The sequence below is a fragment of the Thamnophis sirtalis genome, unplaced genomic scaffold (assembly GCF_051295495.1).
Source record: "Thamnophis sirtalis isolate CommonGarterSnake01/CBP01778 unplaced genomic scaffold, rThaSir2_p1.2 scaffold_21, whole genome shotgun sequence".
Lineage (NCBI taxonomy): Eukaryota > Metazoa > Chordata > Lepidosauria > Squamata > Natricidae > Thamnophis > Thamnophis sirtalis.
In genome coordinates this window covers 282,846-295,765 of record NW_028261401.1, presented here as the reverse complement: position 1 = coordinate 295,765, position 12,920 = coordinate 282,846, and the positions used below count along the sequence as shown (strand labels likewise).

The 12,920-nt window shown below is 44.3% G+C and overlaps 1 protein-coding gene across 1 annotated transcript; it reads left to right on the top strand.

The window, feature by feature from the left end:
• The first annotated feature begins 437 nt into the window (after positions 1-437).
• On the top strand, positions 438-7,287 carry LOC148042227 (GRIN2-like protein). Its single transcript, XM_087703098.1, has 2 exons — positions 438-620; positions 3,626-7,287. Exon 2 carries the CDS (start codon positions 3,640-3,642, stop codon positions 5,338-5,340), a length of 1,701 nt encoding a protein of 566 aa, XP_087559224.1. The 5' UTR covers positions 438-620; positions 3,626-3,639; the 3' UTR covers positions 5,341-7,287.
• Positions 7,288-12,920: the final 5,633 nt, after the last annotated feature.

Here is a 12,920-nt window from a genome sequence, read left to right as displayed (position 1 = left end):
TCCCTTTGTGTTCCGTGTCTTCAGGGGCAAAGATGCCTGTGTGGTCCCAGCATCACCTGATCTGCAGGCAGCTCCTTCAACTCCACTTTGGAACCTCTTCTAAGTACAGATAATCCCAAACTCTCCCACATCCATCCAGAGAGTCTTCTTTATTCCAAAACTGTTTGGCTGCTTGGCATCTGCTGCCCCTTTCATCTTGCCCCCAATTGGTGGTCTGGCTGTGTTCACTGCTTTATCTCCACAGCTTTCAACGTCCCCCTTTCTCTTTTCTCCTTCTCTCCTCCCCTTCTTGCTCTAATCTGATGAAACACATAGGATTATCTCCGTCCCTCATGGCCAGTCTCCATTTTGTTCCCTCACTGTCTGTCGGGGTGGGGGGATGGGGAATGGATAGAGAAGCATTAAGAGAAGGTATGGGGTGTTCCCTATCATTGACAAGGGGAGGACCATGTCCCCTTCTCTGATCTTGTTTGGTTGCCTTCCTCAGATTCATTCCCTGAAGAAAAGATCCCAAGGGGAAGTTGAAAACTCTCCCAAGGCTGTTCGGGTTTTCTCTCTGAGCATCTTTTAGCAAACTCCTTCTCAGATCTGGATGTGAAATCTTGAGGCGTGGAAGGAAGGTAAGAATCTTTGCAGAATATCTTTCATTCTCCCCTTACCATTGACAGAGACCTTATGTTAAAAGCTGATTTGGGGGCAAACAACAGAGGGGATTCTGTAAAATTAGAAAAGCAACAGAGGCAGAACAGGGAGGGGTCGAGGCAGGAAGCCTGATAAAACAACTGGAGCAATTATCCAGTTTTATTCTAGAGAAAGAAAGAGAATTGCTACAAAAGAAACCCAATCAGTCCTTCTGAAAACGTGCTTCTTTTTTTCTTGTGATCCCCCCCCCCCCACCTCTGCTCCTGGAGGATTTCTAAAAAAGCCTTTGCCCAGGCTGTCTATTGCATATGATCCTCCAGTCCTTCTAACTGATGGGATAGAAAAATAAAAATAGACGGCTGTTTGGAGGGAAAGGGAAGATATACTTGTCATACTCTCCACTTGGTTCAAACTCCAGATTAAGATAGAAAACAGGTTCTAAAATTGGAGTTGGTGACTTCTAGAACTGGGCTTGAAGTCTCTGCATCTCCTATGGATTTTTGAGTTTCTAGTCTCTGCTTGAAAGTTTTAGAGATGTAGACAGGAGATTCTTGTTCCCCACTGAAATACAGGGAGGAAGAAAATGAATGTTACTGCTTTTTCATGGTCTATATTGCATCTTCTCAATGACTGATCTATTGACTATGATATTCTGCAAGTAACTCAGTTCTGTAATTATCTGAAAGAAAGCCAGCTACTTCTGCTTTCTATTAATCCTTAGTTATAGGCATAAAAATGAGAGATGGGTCCTTTCTTAACTGAGATGACAGCCCTGGTGGGTAAAAATATTTTTATAGATGTACACAAGAGATGATTCATTTAAAGTTGGTCAAATTAAACAGATTTGAAACACCAGAAAATTAGACAGATCTATTGGCTGACACATGTAAGGTCATTTCTTTCTTTCTCCATCAGGAAAACATATTGACAAATGGATCTTCATTGATCAGAGTTTGTATTCCTTTCCTTTTAACTGGGCCTGTTCAACGGTGGCATGAAATATGAATCTGCAGATGGAACATATCTGCCTGTACAGATAAAATAATGTGCACAAAGGGATTATAATAATGTTATAGTGGTTGCTGCAGTTACAAACCATAGGATTACTCCTGTAGAAAATGGAAAGCTCAGATCTGAGATAAAAGAAATACCAGGCCATTTATGCAGAATTAAATAAAAAAGAAAGGGAGCACACTAGATTTGAATGCTAGGTAATGTGACAGGTCTTAGCAACATATAAGGGAGGTTTTTGAAAAACAAAACATGGGAAGTTTTTCCACTGAATTTCGTGTCTCTTTTATGCAGTGCAGATCATGTCAAAAATTAAAGAGGATGTAAGAGGATGTAAGCAAGAACTTGTAGAATCAAACAGCAGACATATTCAGGAGTGGCATCTTTCTTTGCTTGGAGACCAAGTTGATTGTCTTTATCTGGTGTCTTGAGACTGTAAGAGAACATTGGGGAATACCTGGGCCTTGCTGCCCCCCCCCCTTTTTTTTTTTGCAAATTTTCAGAAACCCTGTCAGGATAAAAGAGAAGGGACTAACAACCATCTTTTTAAAGGGATCTTTTCATTTTTGTGTGTGCGGTTGGGTTTCTTTCTTTTTCTTTTTTAATTCCAGGACTTTTTTTGGGGAGGGGGTGGTAATTAGTTTTGCAAAAGAGATTTAAAAAGCTGGATTTAAAAGAGGACTCTCAAAGCATTAATAGCTGTGCTGGATTTCATTCAAGGCAGATACATGTAGTTGTTAAACTTTAAGAACTTAATGGAATGTATTGCTGCTCAGACTATACAGAGACCAAGTAAGTAAATAAGTAAGTAAGGGAGGGAGGGAGAGAGGGGGAGAGAAAGGAAGGAAGTTCAAGGGATGGAGGGAGGGAGGGAGGGAGGGAAGGAAGGAAGGAAGGAAGGAAGGAAGGAAGGAAGGAAGGAAGGAAGGAAGGAAGGAAGGAAGGCTGAACCATAAACTCTGCACTCGTTGGAAGCTGGTAGAAAGACAAAACACTTGAAATGTTAGGCACCATGACAAACGCACAGCCTCCCTCTTCTCCAGAGGTTCCTGTAATGTACTCCTGAAGGGATTGCCATGTTGGCAAGCCAGCTTTTAGATTTGCCCTGCTGCTCTTCTAGCAACAGCTTGGAAAGCAGAGAGCAAGCACATGAAACCCTAACTCTCTGCCATGGTGTTCTACCTCCTTGGTTTCCTTTGTGTTGTTGCAATTGTTGTTGTTGTCTATGGGGATTCACAATCACCCAGGTCAACACAACTGGGCTTTCTTGGGTTTTTCCTTGAAAATGTTTTGCTTCTCATCCAAGAAAAGCACTTTTTGGACACATATTATCATTGCTCTGCTTTCTAAGACCTGGATTTCTGCTCTTAGGATTAAGGAGGCTAAGAAAAACCTATATTTGACCACCAATCATTCTATCATCTGTCTGCCATTTCTCCCTCCCTCTCTTTCCTGCCTCCCTCCCTCCTATCTATCTATCTATCTATCTATCTATCTATCTATCTATCTATCTATCTATCTATCATCTATCTATCTATCTATCTATCTATCTATCTATCTATCTATCTATCTATCTATCTATCTATCTATCTTGGGAGCAGTACACAAGACCCCCTCTAAGCAGGAAGGTCTTTTGAGAAGCTCTTTTCCTTTTTTAGAGATTTTCATCTAGTTTGGCATTTGAGACCTACAGTTTTTACAGTGTTTTGTCTTTAGTCTTCAGAAACCTAGATGTGCATTCAAGCTCCCCAAATAAAGGAAGCCCCAGGAGAGCCCAGCTGCAAGAAAGAGCACTGTAAACATGCTTTGAAAGCACTATTGGTTTAAATGCTGTTCAAATTACCTCGTGCTCTGAAAACTATAGCTCAGGTATTAGATGTTGTGCAATGCAAGGAGAGTAATCCATTGCCCAAATCAAAGCAAGCACTCCAGCATCTGAGTTGACAGCTAATCTTGTCTTTTCCTCCTCCAGCGCTGCCACTGGCCATGGCAAACCAAGACCATCAGCCCCACAACTGCTCCCTGGGGGAAACCTTGAACTTTCTCTACCTGAATAATCTGAATGTCAACTGCCACCCTCTGCCAAAGAGCTCCACAAACCTAGAAGGCAACAGGCAAGGAAGTTTTGAAGAAAGCCAGAGCCACAGACGGGACCTCCCCAAAAGCCTCAGTGGTTCTGTTTGCCAAACCCAGGAGACGGGGACCACCACTGGGAGAGTTCTTGGCAGCTTCTCCCCACAAGACCATGTGCCACGTTCCATCAGAAACAGCAGCCGCTTCTTTAGTGTTGACCAGTCCCCAACATCAGAAGAAGGGATGATGTATCCTAGAACATACCTCCAGGGAGGTCCTGTTGAGAAGTTAACTCCAGCCTCTGGGGCCAACCTCCAATATCAATGGACAATGGAGGGTCCGGGAGTTGCAGTCCGGAGGAGCCTCTCTGATCTCACCTGTAGCTGCAAGCAACCGAGTCCCACCTTTCACATGGAGTCTAGTGCCACATCCCCAGCGGTATGTTCACACAGTAGTAACTTTGCTTTGGTGAACAGACTGATGATTGAAGGATTGAGATATGGAGCGGACCCTCGTGAAAACAGCCCAGATTTGCAAAGCCATAGGATGCAGAGTTCATGTTTGTCAAGAGACCACAACATTGTACCTGCTAATGTCTTTCACCAAGATGCTTCATCACACAATGTTGCTATTTTTACAGACTCCGAAGCATATCACACAAATGTCCTTGCTTCAAGTCTTGCTACTGTCTCCAATCGGTCAATGCTTGCCCACAGCAGAATAGGACACAGCAGCTTTTCAACTGGCACTTGCCCACCTGGAATGGTGACCATTCCTAATGGCATTCCTCTGCCCTGCAGCAGAAGCCACATGTCTTCTGCAAAGGAAGAAGGCACCATTCCTGCCTACTGCCATTCCTTACCAATACCTTCTCTCCAGTTTACCCCTAGGCCAGTATGCCCAGTTAATGAACTGGGCGAAGAACAAGGCAACCCTGAGGGTTGTTCATCTTTGCTTGCTACTGAAGTCTCCTCTGTGAATGGGTCAAGTCTGGAAGCCAACCGCATCCTGGGATGCTGTGGGGCCCATGGGGAGCGGGTGCTGCCTCCTCAGTCTTATGGACGACCCAGCAAGGGTCAGGAGGAAATGAAGACCGTGTATGTGGTATGGAACAGCCAACAAGAGGGGGTTCAGACGGTCATGAAGACCAAAGACATGTGGACCATGACCTCTAGGAATGATCTCACCCAGGGATTCCAGTCTCCGCTGGACTACAGAGATGCCGAAGTGCAAACTTTCGCAGGAAAGGAATGCAAGTCCGTGGCAACCAGCCCATCTGTTCTGGCAGAAGGCCAGCCTCATGTCTTCCCAGAGGTGAACCTGAAGCCAGAGGCTGAGGGTGAGAAGTCTCCCGTGCGAGATGTCAGGTGGGACGATGAAGGCATGACCTGGGAAGTCTATGGGGCAGCGGTTGATCCCGAGGAGCTTGGGCTGGCCATCCAGAAGCACCTGGAGATCCAGATAGAACAATTCCAAACGGAACCTGAGGAGCTCTGCACAAGGGCCTCTGAGAAACAGCCCGCCAAAGAGGAGAAGCGAATCTCCTTTGGCATGGTGATGCACTGTCTGCGAAACCCAGCCTGCTGTGCACGGTCCAACATGACGGTGGAGTGAAGTCCACCTAAAGACCATTCTTCCCAAACTGCCAACGAATATTGATTCTTCAAGTGGATCAAGGGCACCCCAAAAGTGAAGCTTTGGGGAGGCCACTTGATGCCCTGGGACTTTCACAACCCTGCTTGTACAGGACAGGCCTCCAAAGAAAGAGGGGGATGGAACCATCGCCACTTCCTTCTCTGCAGGCTCTCTTGAAGCAAACCCACACCTACCCTATCTGTTCCTTCTCTCCGCTCTAAGGAAGTGGGGACAGGTGCAATGGGGCCTGCTGTTGGTCAGCCTCATCATGCTCTCTAAAGACCCTGAATGGGCTGGTATACTTCCTGCAACATTGGCAGGGAAGGGCAGGCCACATGACCATCCTTCTTGGCTTCTCCTATCTCAGTTGCCCACTGTTTCTCCTGTGCAGCACAGCATGTCCTCTTGCAGCAGAGCTGGCCATCACAGGAATCTCCTCCACCCATCAAAGATGCTTTCTCAAAGGACAGCCTAGGAGCCCTAGGAACCACAGAGGAAGCAAACTCTTCATTTCACCCTGCAGAGAGGACAAAAATGTGGCATGATCTTGGTGCATTTGATGGGGAAGAGCATTCCACATGCACTCTTTCCTCAGCTTAGTAAGGATTTCTGCTCCTACCACGTATTGGGGTAGTTTCCTTCATTTTTGGTTTTTTTGAAGGACTGAAACACCCTTCTTCCATCTGGATTAGTAGTCTGAGTCTTCACATACTTCTTATTGTGTCTGTTGTATGTCAGTGTGAACTTGGGTTCTAAATGTGATAATACAGCAAACAAACCCCTGTTTTTGCCTCCAGCAGCAGACCAGAAAGTTAAAAATTCATGAAGAATATTGTTGCCTTCTCTTTTTCTACCTGCACCTGGTCATCTTGATTAGCTCAAAAAAGTAGGAATATGACATTATTCCTCCTTCTCTGAAGCAAAAACTGTGTAGTTTCCTTTTGTGTTTTATCTTTGGGGAAAACTGAACCGAAGACCTCTTTTATTAATTAAGCGAATGACTGATAACTGCTTGAGTGTATCACAAGAATCCTCTCTATGGTTATTAGAATCGGCTCCTCCTGTTAATGTGTGCATATTTCTACATTGATTGTGGCCTAGATTTTGTTCTGTCACAATGATATTTGTATCACTGAAATACTAGAGTGAATGCCATTTTATACTTTTCATACCAATACAAATAGCATGTAAACAATGTATTAAATAGGCAGAAGAACACTTCTTACAGACTAAGAGCCGAGGTGGCGCAGTGGTTAAATGCAGCACTGCAGGCTACTTCAGCTGACTGCAGTTCTGCAGTTCGGCTGTTCAAATCTCACCGGCTCAGGGTTGACTCAGCCTTCCATCCTTCCAAGGTGGGTAAAATGAGGACCCGGATTGTTGGGGGCAATATGCTGACTCTGTAAACCACTTAGAGAGGGCTGAAAGCCCTATGAAGCGGTATATAAGTCTAACTGCTATTGCTATTGCTAATGCAGAATAAAGGAGTTGGAAGGGATTTTGGAGGTCTTCTAGTCCAACCCCCTACTCAAGCTGGAGGCTCTAGTCTACACCATTTTGGACAAATGGCTGTCCATTCTCTCCTTAAAAGCCTCCAGTGACGGAACATCCACAACTTCTGGAGGCAAGCAGTTCCACTGATTAATTGTTCTCACTGTCAGGAAATTTCTCCTTAGTTCTAATGTTGCTTCTCTCCTTGATTAGTTTCCATCGATTGTTTCTTGTCCTGCCATAGGTCGACACCCACCCCCCGCCCCTCTCTGTGTCTATGGAATTAAGAGGATCCATATTATAAATGTCTTTTTTTTCTAGGCTGAAGAAGTTGAAGTCCTTGCGTGGTTTTGTAGACATGATATTTTGAAAGAACATTCCTTGCAACTTCTTTTGTCCATGGGGACCAACACTCTTGAGGATAGCATTGCTTAGCGACACAATTAAGTAAAGAACAAACAGAGTTAGCAGAGGCCTGAATTGCTACTTTACAATGAATGCTTAACCTTAAGTTAACCTCCACCTGTTCTGAGATATAGCTACTTCTGCTTCCTGGCATAAAATGTAATTATCCTGTTGAACTGACATCTACAAAGCAGGCTGCAATTGTTGAGGAAGGACAAACAGACAGTGCATTCAATCACTTGCAGACTAAGACCAAGTCAGTAAAACAGATGCCTGCTTCTTCCACTATGAGTCCTGTCTTGTTGCAATGGGTTATCTTCAAGGGATGTTCCCATTTGGGTGTCTGTAGGAGGGACAGGGAGTGTCACGTGAACCATGATGTCATTGGGCACCTGGCATCATGGGTATGATGACACGATGATGGCTACGATCATTGGGACGTGAGACAGATGCCTCTGTAGTCCAAGAGGGAGATCTTGCCCTGCAGGCATTGGGTAAGAGGTCCATACAAGGGCTAGAATAGCGCTTCTCAAACTTGACCACTTGAAAATGTGTGAACTTCAACTCCCAGAATTGGAGATGTATGGATTTCAATTCCCAGAAATGCTGGTTGGGGAATTCTGGGAGTTAAAAGTCCATTCATCTTCCAACTGCCAAGGTTGAGAAATGCTGAGTCAGAGATGACTCCTCTGGAGTCTTGTGGTTGGAAAGGGGCCACATCTGCATTGTTGAACCCAAGCAATCATTTCCCTTTCTCCCACAGGACGAGGGGTGGGATTTCTATGTGTGGCAGGAGAGAATGCGACCATGGGGGTAAGTCACCCACTCCCTTAACGTGCATGGCTGACCCAGACACAATTCTCGGTGGTAGGAACAGAATGGAGCTCTTATCAACTGGCTTTTAAATGGATGTGGAAAAGAAAACATTTCCATATCAGATGACTGCTACTAAACTAGAGCGAACTGAGAACTTGGTGATCCCTTCCTTAACCATCTCTTTGAGGAGGTTCTTCCCCATCTCTCAAGATGGGTTGGAAGCCTCAAGTCAGAACTGCAATTCATGCTTTCCTTCTTTCTTTTTTTAGTAGAAGGGGTTACTTTGAACAGAGGCTTCCTAACTCATTTTGATTTGTAGTCATCATAGCCCTCCTCATTCAAAGCTCCGTCTTTGCAAGTCCTTTTGACTTGGAATGAATGAATGAATGAATGAGGAAGGAAGGAAGGAAAAAGAGGCAGAAAGGAAGGAAAGGAGGGAGGGATGTGAGGAAGAAAGAGAGAAGAGGAAGAAAGGGAGGAGAAGGGAGGGAGAAAGAGATGGAGGAGAAATGGAGGAAGAAGGAAATAAATTATATCCTCTCAGCTTCCATTGTTGCTGCTGAAGAAACAGCGGACACACAAATGCATTGTGTGCTGCAGCAACACGAAGGTGACTTAACTGACCCAGAGAGGGGATGGCTGGTCAGATTCTGTGGGAATCAGGAGAATGGGAGCTTTTGGAGTAAAGTCCAACTGGGGGTGGGAACAAAACGTTTGGCCAAAAGCCTACATGGATGGTTTGCCCCAACTCTGGATTGGCCATGAAGCAAACAAAAGAGAGGCTTAGTGGTTGAAGGAAAGAGATGGGGCTCCACAGAGTTATTCCCCCAAGTATCATCTTTAACTGCCTCGCTTGCTTTTAGTCCATTTCTTTTTCTTGTAATTGTCCTTATCTGCCCTGTTCTACTTCAATCTGTATTGATGAAAAAAATAGGCTGTCTTTGGCATGGAGACCCAAAGGGGCTTTTTTCCGAAGGACAAACTGACTATCTTGGTGTTTTCTTTGAAAACATTTCACTTCTCCTCCAAGAAGCTTGAGTTTGTTTTCAAAGAAAACACCAAGGAAGTCCGGTTGCCTTTTGGAAAAAGCACCTTTGGGACAACCGTGACCTGGATGACGGAGAGTCTCCCGAGACATTTGGCAGGGGAGAAGGGCTTTGAATGCTTAAAAGTCTGAGCGTTAGTGTTTTATCAGTTTGCCAATGGAAGAGCTGAGGGCTGTGATGGGTATTAAAACTGCCCTTAATATCAGCCTGATTTGGATATCTATACAGGTAATCCTCCACTTAGAACAGTTCATTTAGTGACTTTTTGAAATCACAATGGCACTTTAAAGAGTGACTTATGACCATTTTTCACATTTATGACCGTTGCAGCATCCCCATGGTCACGCAATCATTCAGATGCTTGGCAACTGGCCCAGATTTATGACAATTGCATTATCCCGGAGTCACATGATCCCCTTGTAGAAAATTAGCACCTACCCCTCTCCTAGAAGAATGAAATATTTTGGGAAATATAAAAAAAGGCAGAATATTATATTTCCCTAAAGGAGAAGCATGTTCTTGGAAAGCAGCCTGCACCTCTCTTAATAGCCCTAGCAGGACTGGGCCAGCCTATTTACAAGACAAAAGACCTTCAGCTCCAGGGTGATGGGGTTAAGACATGACTCCTTGGGACATAATAGGATTAGCCCTCTACCCTCTAGCAGCAGAGCTCACCACAGGGCCCAACACGCCCCTTCATAGCATCACCTAGCAAGCTTCAACCAAGCCCTGGACTCAGACAGCCTACAAAGGTAGCAGTGACCCCCTACAACAACCAATAGAATACATTTCTTACACAGGAACAGGAAACTCAAGGGCAAGGCCCAAGAGAGGGTATAAATAACCCTCACTCTCCACTCCATGTGGTCAGCTACCCAGGGCTTCAAACCCATGTGGTCCTGTTCATCATTCAACCCTCTTTCCAATCAGCCTCCATGTTTCCAGTGTCTCTTTCCCCGTTTGGAACGAAACTAGATGGATATTTTTTTCCAACACCCTTTTGCAACCTTCTGACAAGCAAAGTCAGTGGAAGCCACTTAACAACTGTTTCACTCACTGAACAGCTGCAGTGATTCACTTAAAACTCTGGCAGGAACTGTCGTAAAATGGGGCAAAACTCACTTAACAAAAGTCTCTCAGTAACAGAAATGTTGGGCTCAATTGTGGCCGATTTCCCAAAATCACACCAAGGATCAACTCCAAAGGAGATGGCAGAGTCCTAAGTCCCCGTTTCAGTGCTCTCCGATGCAATAATCCCATTGACTATGTGACCCAGCCAGATGTTATCTTCCCGATGATCGGATTCTCGGTGGATCACAGAGCCTGCGTCATCTTAAGTAACATTGGGGGGGGGGGGGAATTGGCATGGATGGATGAAAAGAAGAAAGGTTAACGATGCTTTGGCTTTGACCAGAGACAAGAAAGACGAACAAGAAGAGGAAAAACTGTCTGGGATGGATTCCAGATCAGTTTGGAGGCTGATTGTTTAGCCAGGTAATCCACATGATGCTGTTAAAAACATGCATTTAATGACTCTGAGTTGAAAGTGGCCTGGCTAAGCGCCTTCTTGCTGGCTATGGGAAAGCTCTTTCCTGCCACCTAGTATCCACATAGTGCACAGCCCCTGAAATATTATTAAACCTTATTTAATGTTGCAGGGGCTTGTTTTAATCTGCAAAAGCAAAATTCCCACCCGCTGCATACATGGATTACGTACAAGAACAAGTGATGCTTGCAGTGTAACATAGCTGTGGAGTTAACTAAGGCTTGTTCTGTGGGCTCCCAAATTAAATACATGAAATTAAGACCATAGAATGGGGCTGGATTACAGCTCTCCCATTCACACAACATGCTAACCCATGTAAAGAATAATCAAATATGTAAAAAGAGGGTATTTTAACTTCCTATTATAAGCTGCTTGTGGGTCAAGAGTAGAGGTTTATCTGAGACTTAGTATCAAATGGTCTTTTCTGAAATTTCGATTAGGAAAAAGTTAAATTTGGTGGTTTACTAGTAGTAGGATTTAAAGATTTATTTTATTTTATTCCCCTTCCACGTATAGTCTAGAGCCCTGGGATTTCCTGGTGTGGGCTTATCCAAATGTCAACCTAGTCTGATCATACTTGGATTTTTATGACATCAAGTCTTTCTCCTAGGCTAGGGAACTCTGTGATTTGAAGTTCACACATTTTAAAATTGCTAAAGTTCAGAAATACTGCTCTATTAAATGGTTGGGAGATCACGTGTCACACAATTTTACTACACTTTGGGTTAAAAGTTTGGAATTGGAAAAAAATGGGTTCACTTCCATTCTCCAATTCTTCCCGGGAATTTGAAGCCTTCATGTTGCTGCTTAAATTGTCCTCATTCATCATCCGTTCCATTTTCCCTTGTAACTGTTTCCATAATCTCACTCATTGCACATTTGTGCGTTTGCATAGTTCCCCTAAAATTACTTATTTAGATATTGCTGCAAATCAGGATGGATCATTGAGTAGGGAGATGCATTCCAGATGAAACTGTACCTGGAATGAATGGCAAAACTGCAACACACACTAACCACATATTTGTGATCCTTTGCTACAAGGCTTTGGAAGCAGGAAAACAAGCACCATTTCTGCTTTGTTTTAGACCCTTTCCATCAATTCCCCACCACAGGTCTCTCCTGAAAACTGACTTTAGTTGTATAACTTTAAATTGTATTATCTTTGTTTAAAAAGCAGCCAGCAGAGGAAACGATCCCATTTATTTGCAGCTTATTTCTATTCCCCATGATTTGATTCTTGTAATATTCCCTCCAGGAATTCAAGATGGAATATTGTTGATAAAGCAAAAAGCTGAGGTTACAAAAAGAAAGTCCTTGAAACTGTGGCATTAAATGTAAAACTAGAGACTGACTTTTAAAAGCCACCTGGAATTCTGGTTGGAAATCACACCTGTGTGCAATGAAGAGGGAGGGAATGTACATGGAAAGGTGCTCCAGGCACAGATCCACTGCAGGTTAAAGAACATGCCAAATAGGCACAAAACAGTTTGCGATTGGACAGTTGTCAAGTTGTCTATGGCTGAAGCATCTGATGGCTCTTTTAAGCTTCATTGGCTGGCAAAGTCAACATCTGTTCAGTTTAAAAGGACTCCCATTCATTGCTTTGAAAGAGCTTGGATGGCTTTCATTTAAATCTACTTCCTGGTTGGAATGAGGTGGGGGAGGGGAGGTTTTGCCAAAAGAGAAGCAGAGCAGGGGGCGAAAGCAGCTTCCTGGCCTCTCCTGCCTGCCTGGATCAGAGTTCCCACTCTTGTGTGGAGGCATCGAAGTTGAAATCGAATCAAATATCTTTTATTAGATCCTTTGAGCAGCCTTTGCAATCTAAAAATAATAGCGATTATGAGGATAGGATTACAGTTTTTTTAAAATAAATAAATAAATATTATTTTATAATAATAAAATAGGGAGGGACAGTAACAGGATAGTAAAAAAAAGGAGGAGCAAAGTTAAAGCTGCTTTTGCTGATGCTAAATGCTACATCTGGGTAAAGGGAGGGGGGGAAGACACATTTCCTGGTGGTCTCCCATCCAAGCCCTATCCGCCCCCAACCCCTTTAGCTCTCCAAAGTGAGCCAAAAGCCGCCGCCCCCTTGAGCCCCCCCCGCAAACTCTCCCCCCGTGGAAGTGGCCGCTCCCCTATCATGGAAGCCCCCCACCCGCAACTCCCGTTTCTGCTAAGCGGAGAGACCGCTTCCGCCCAACTCCTTGCTCGGCTTTGCCGGGCGCCAGTGCGCATGTCTCCCGGAAGCCTCGCGA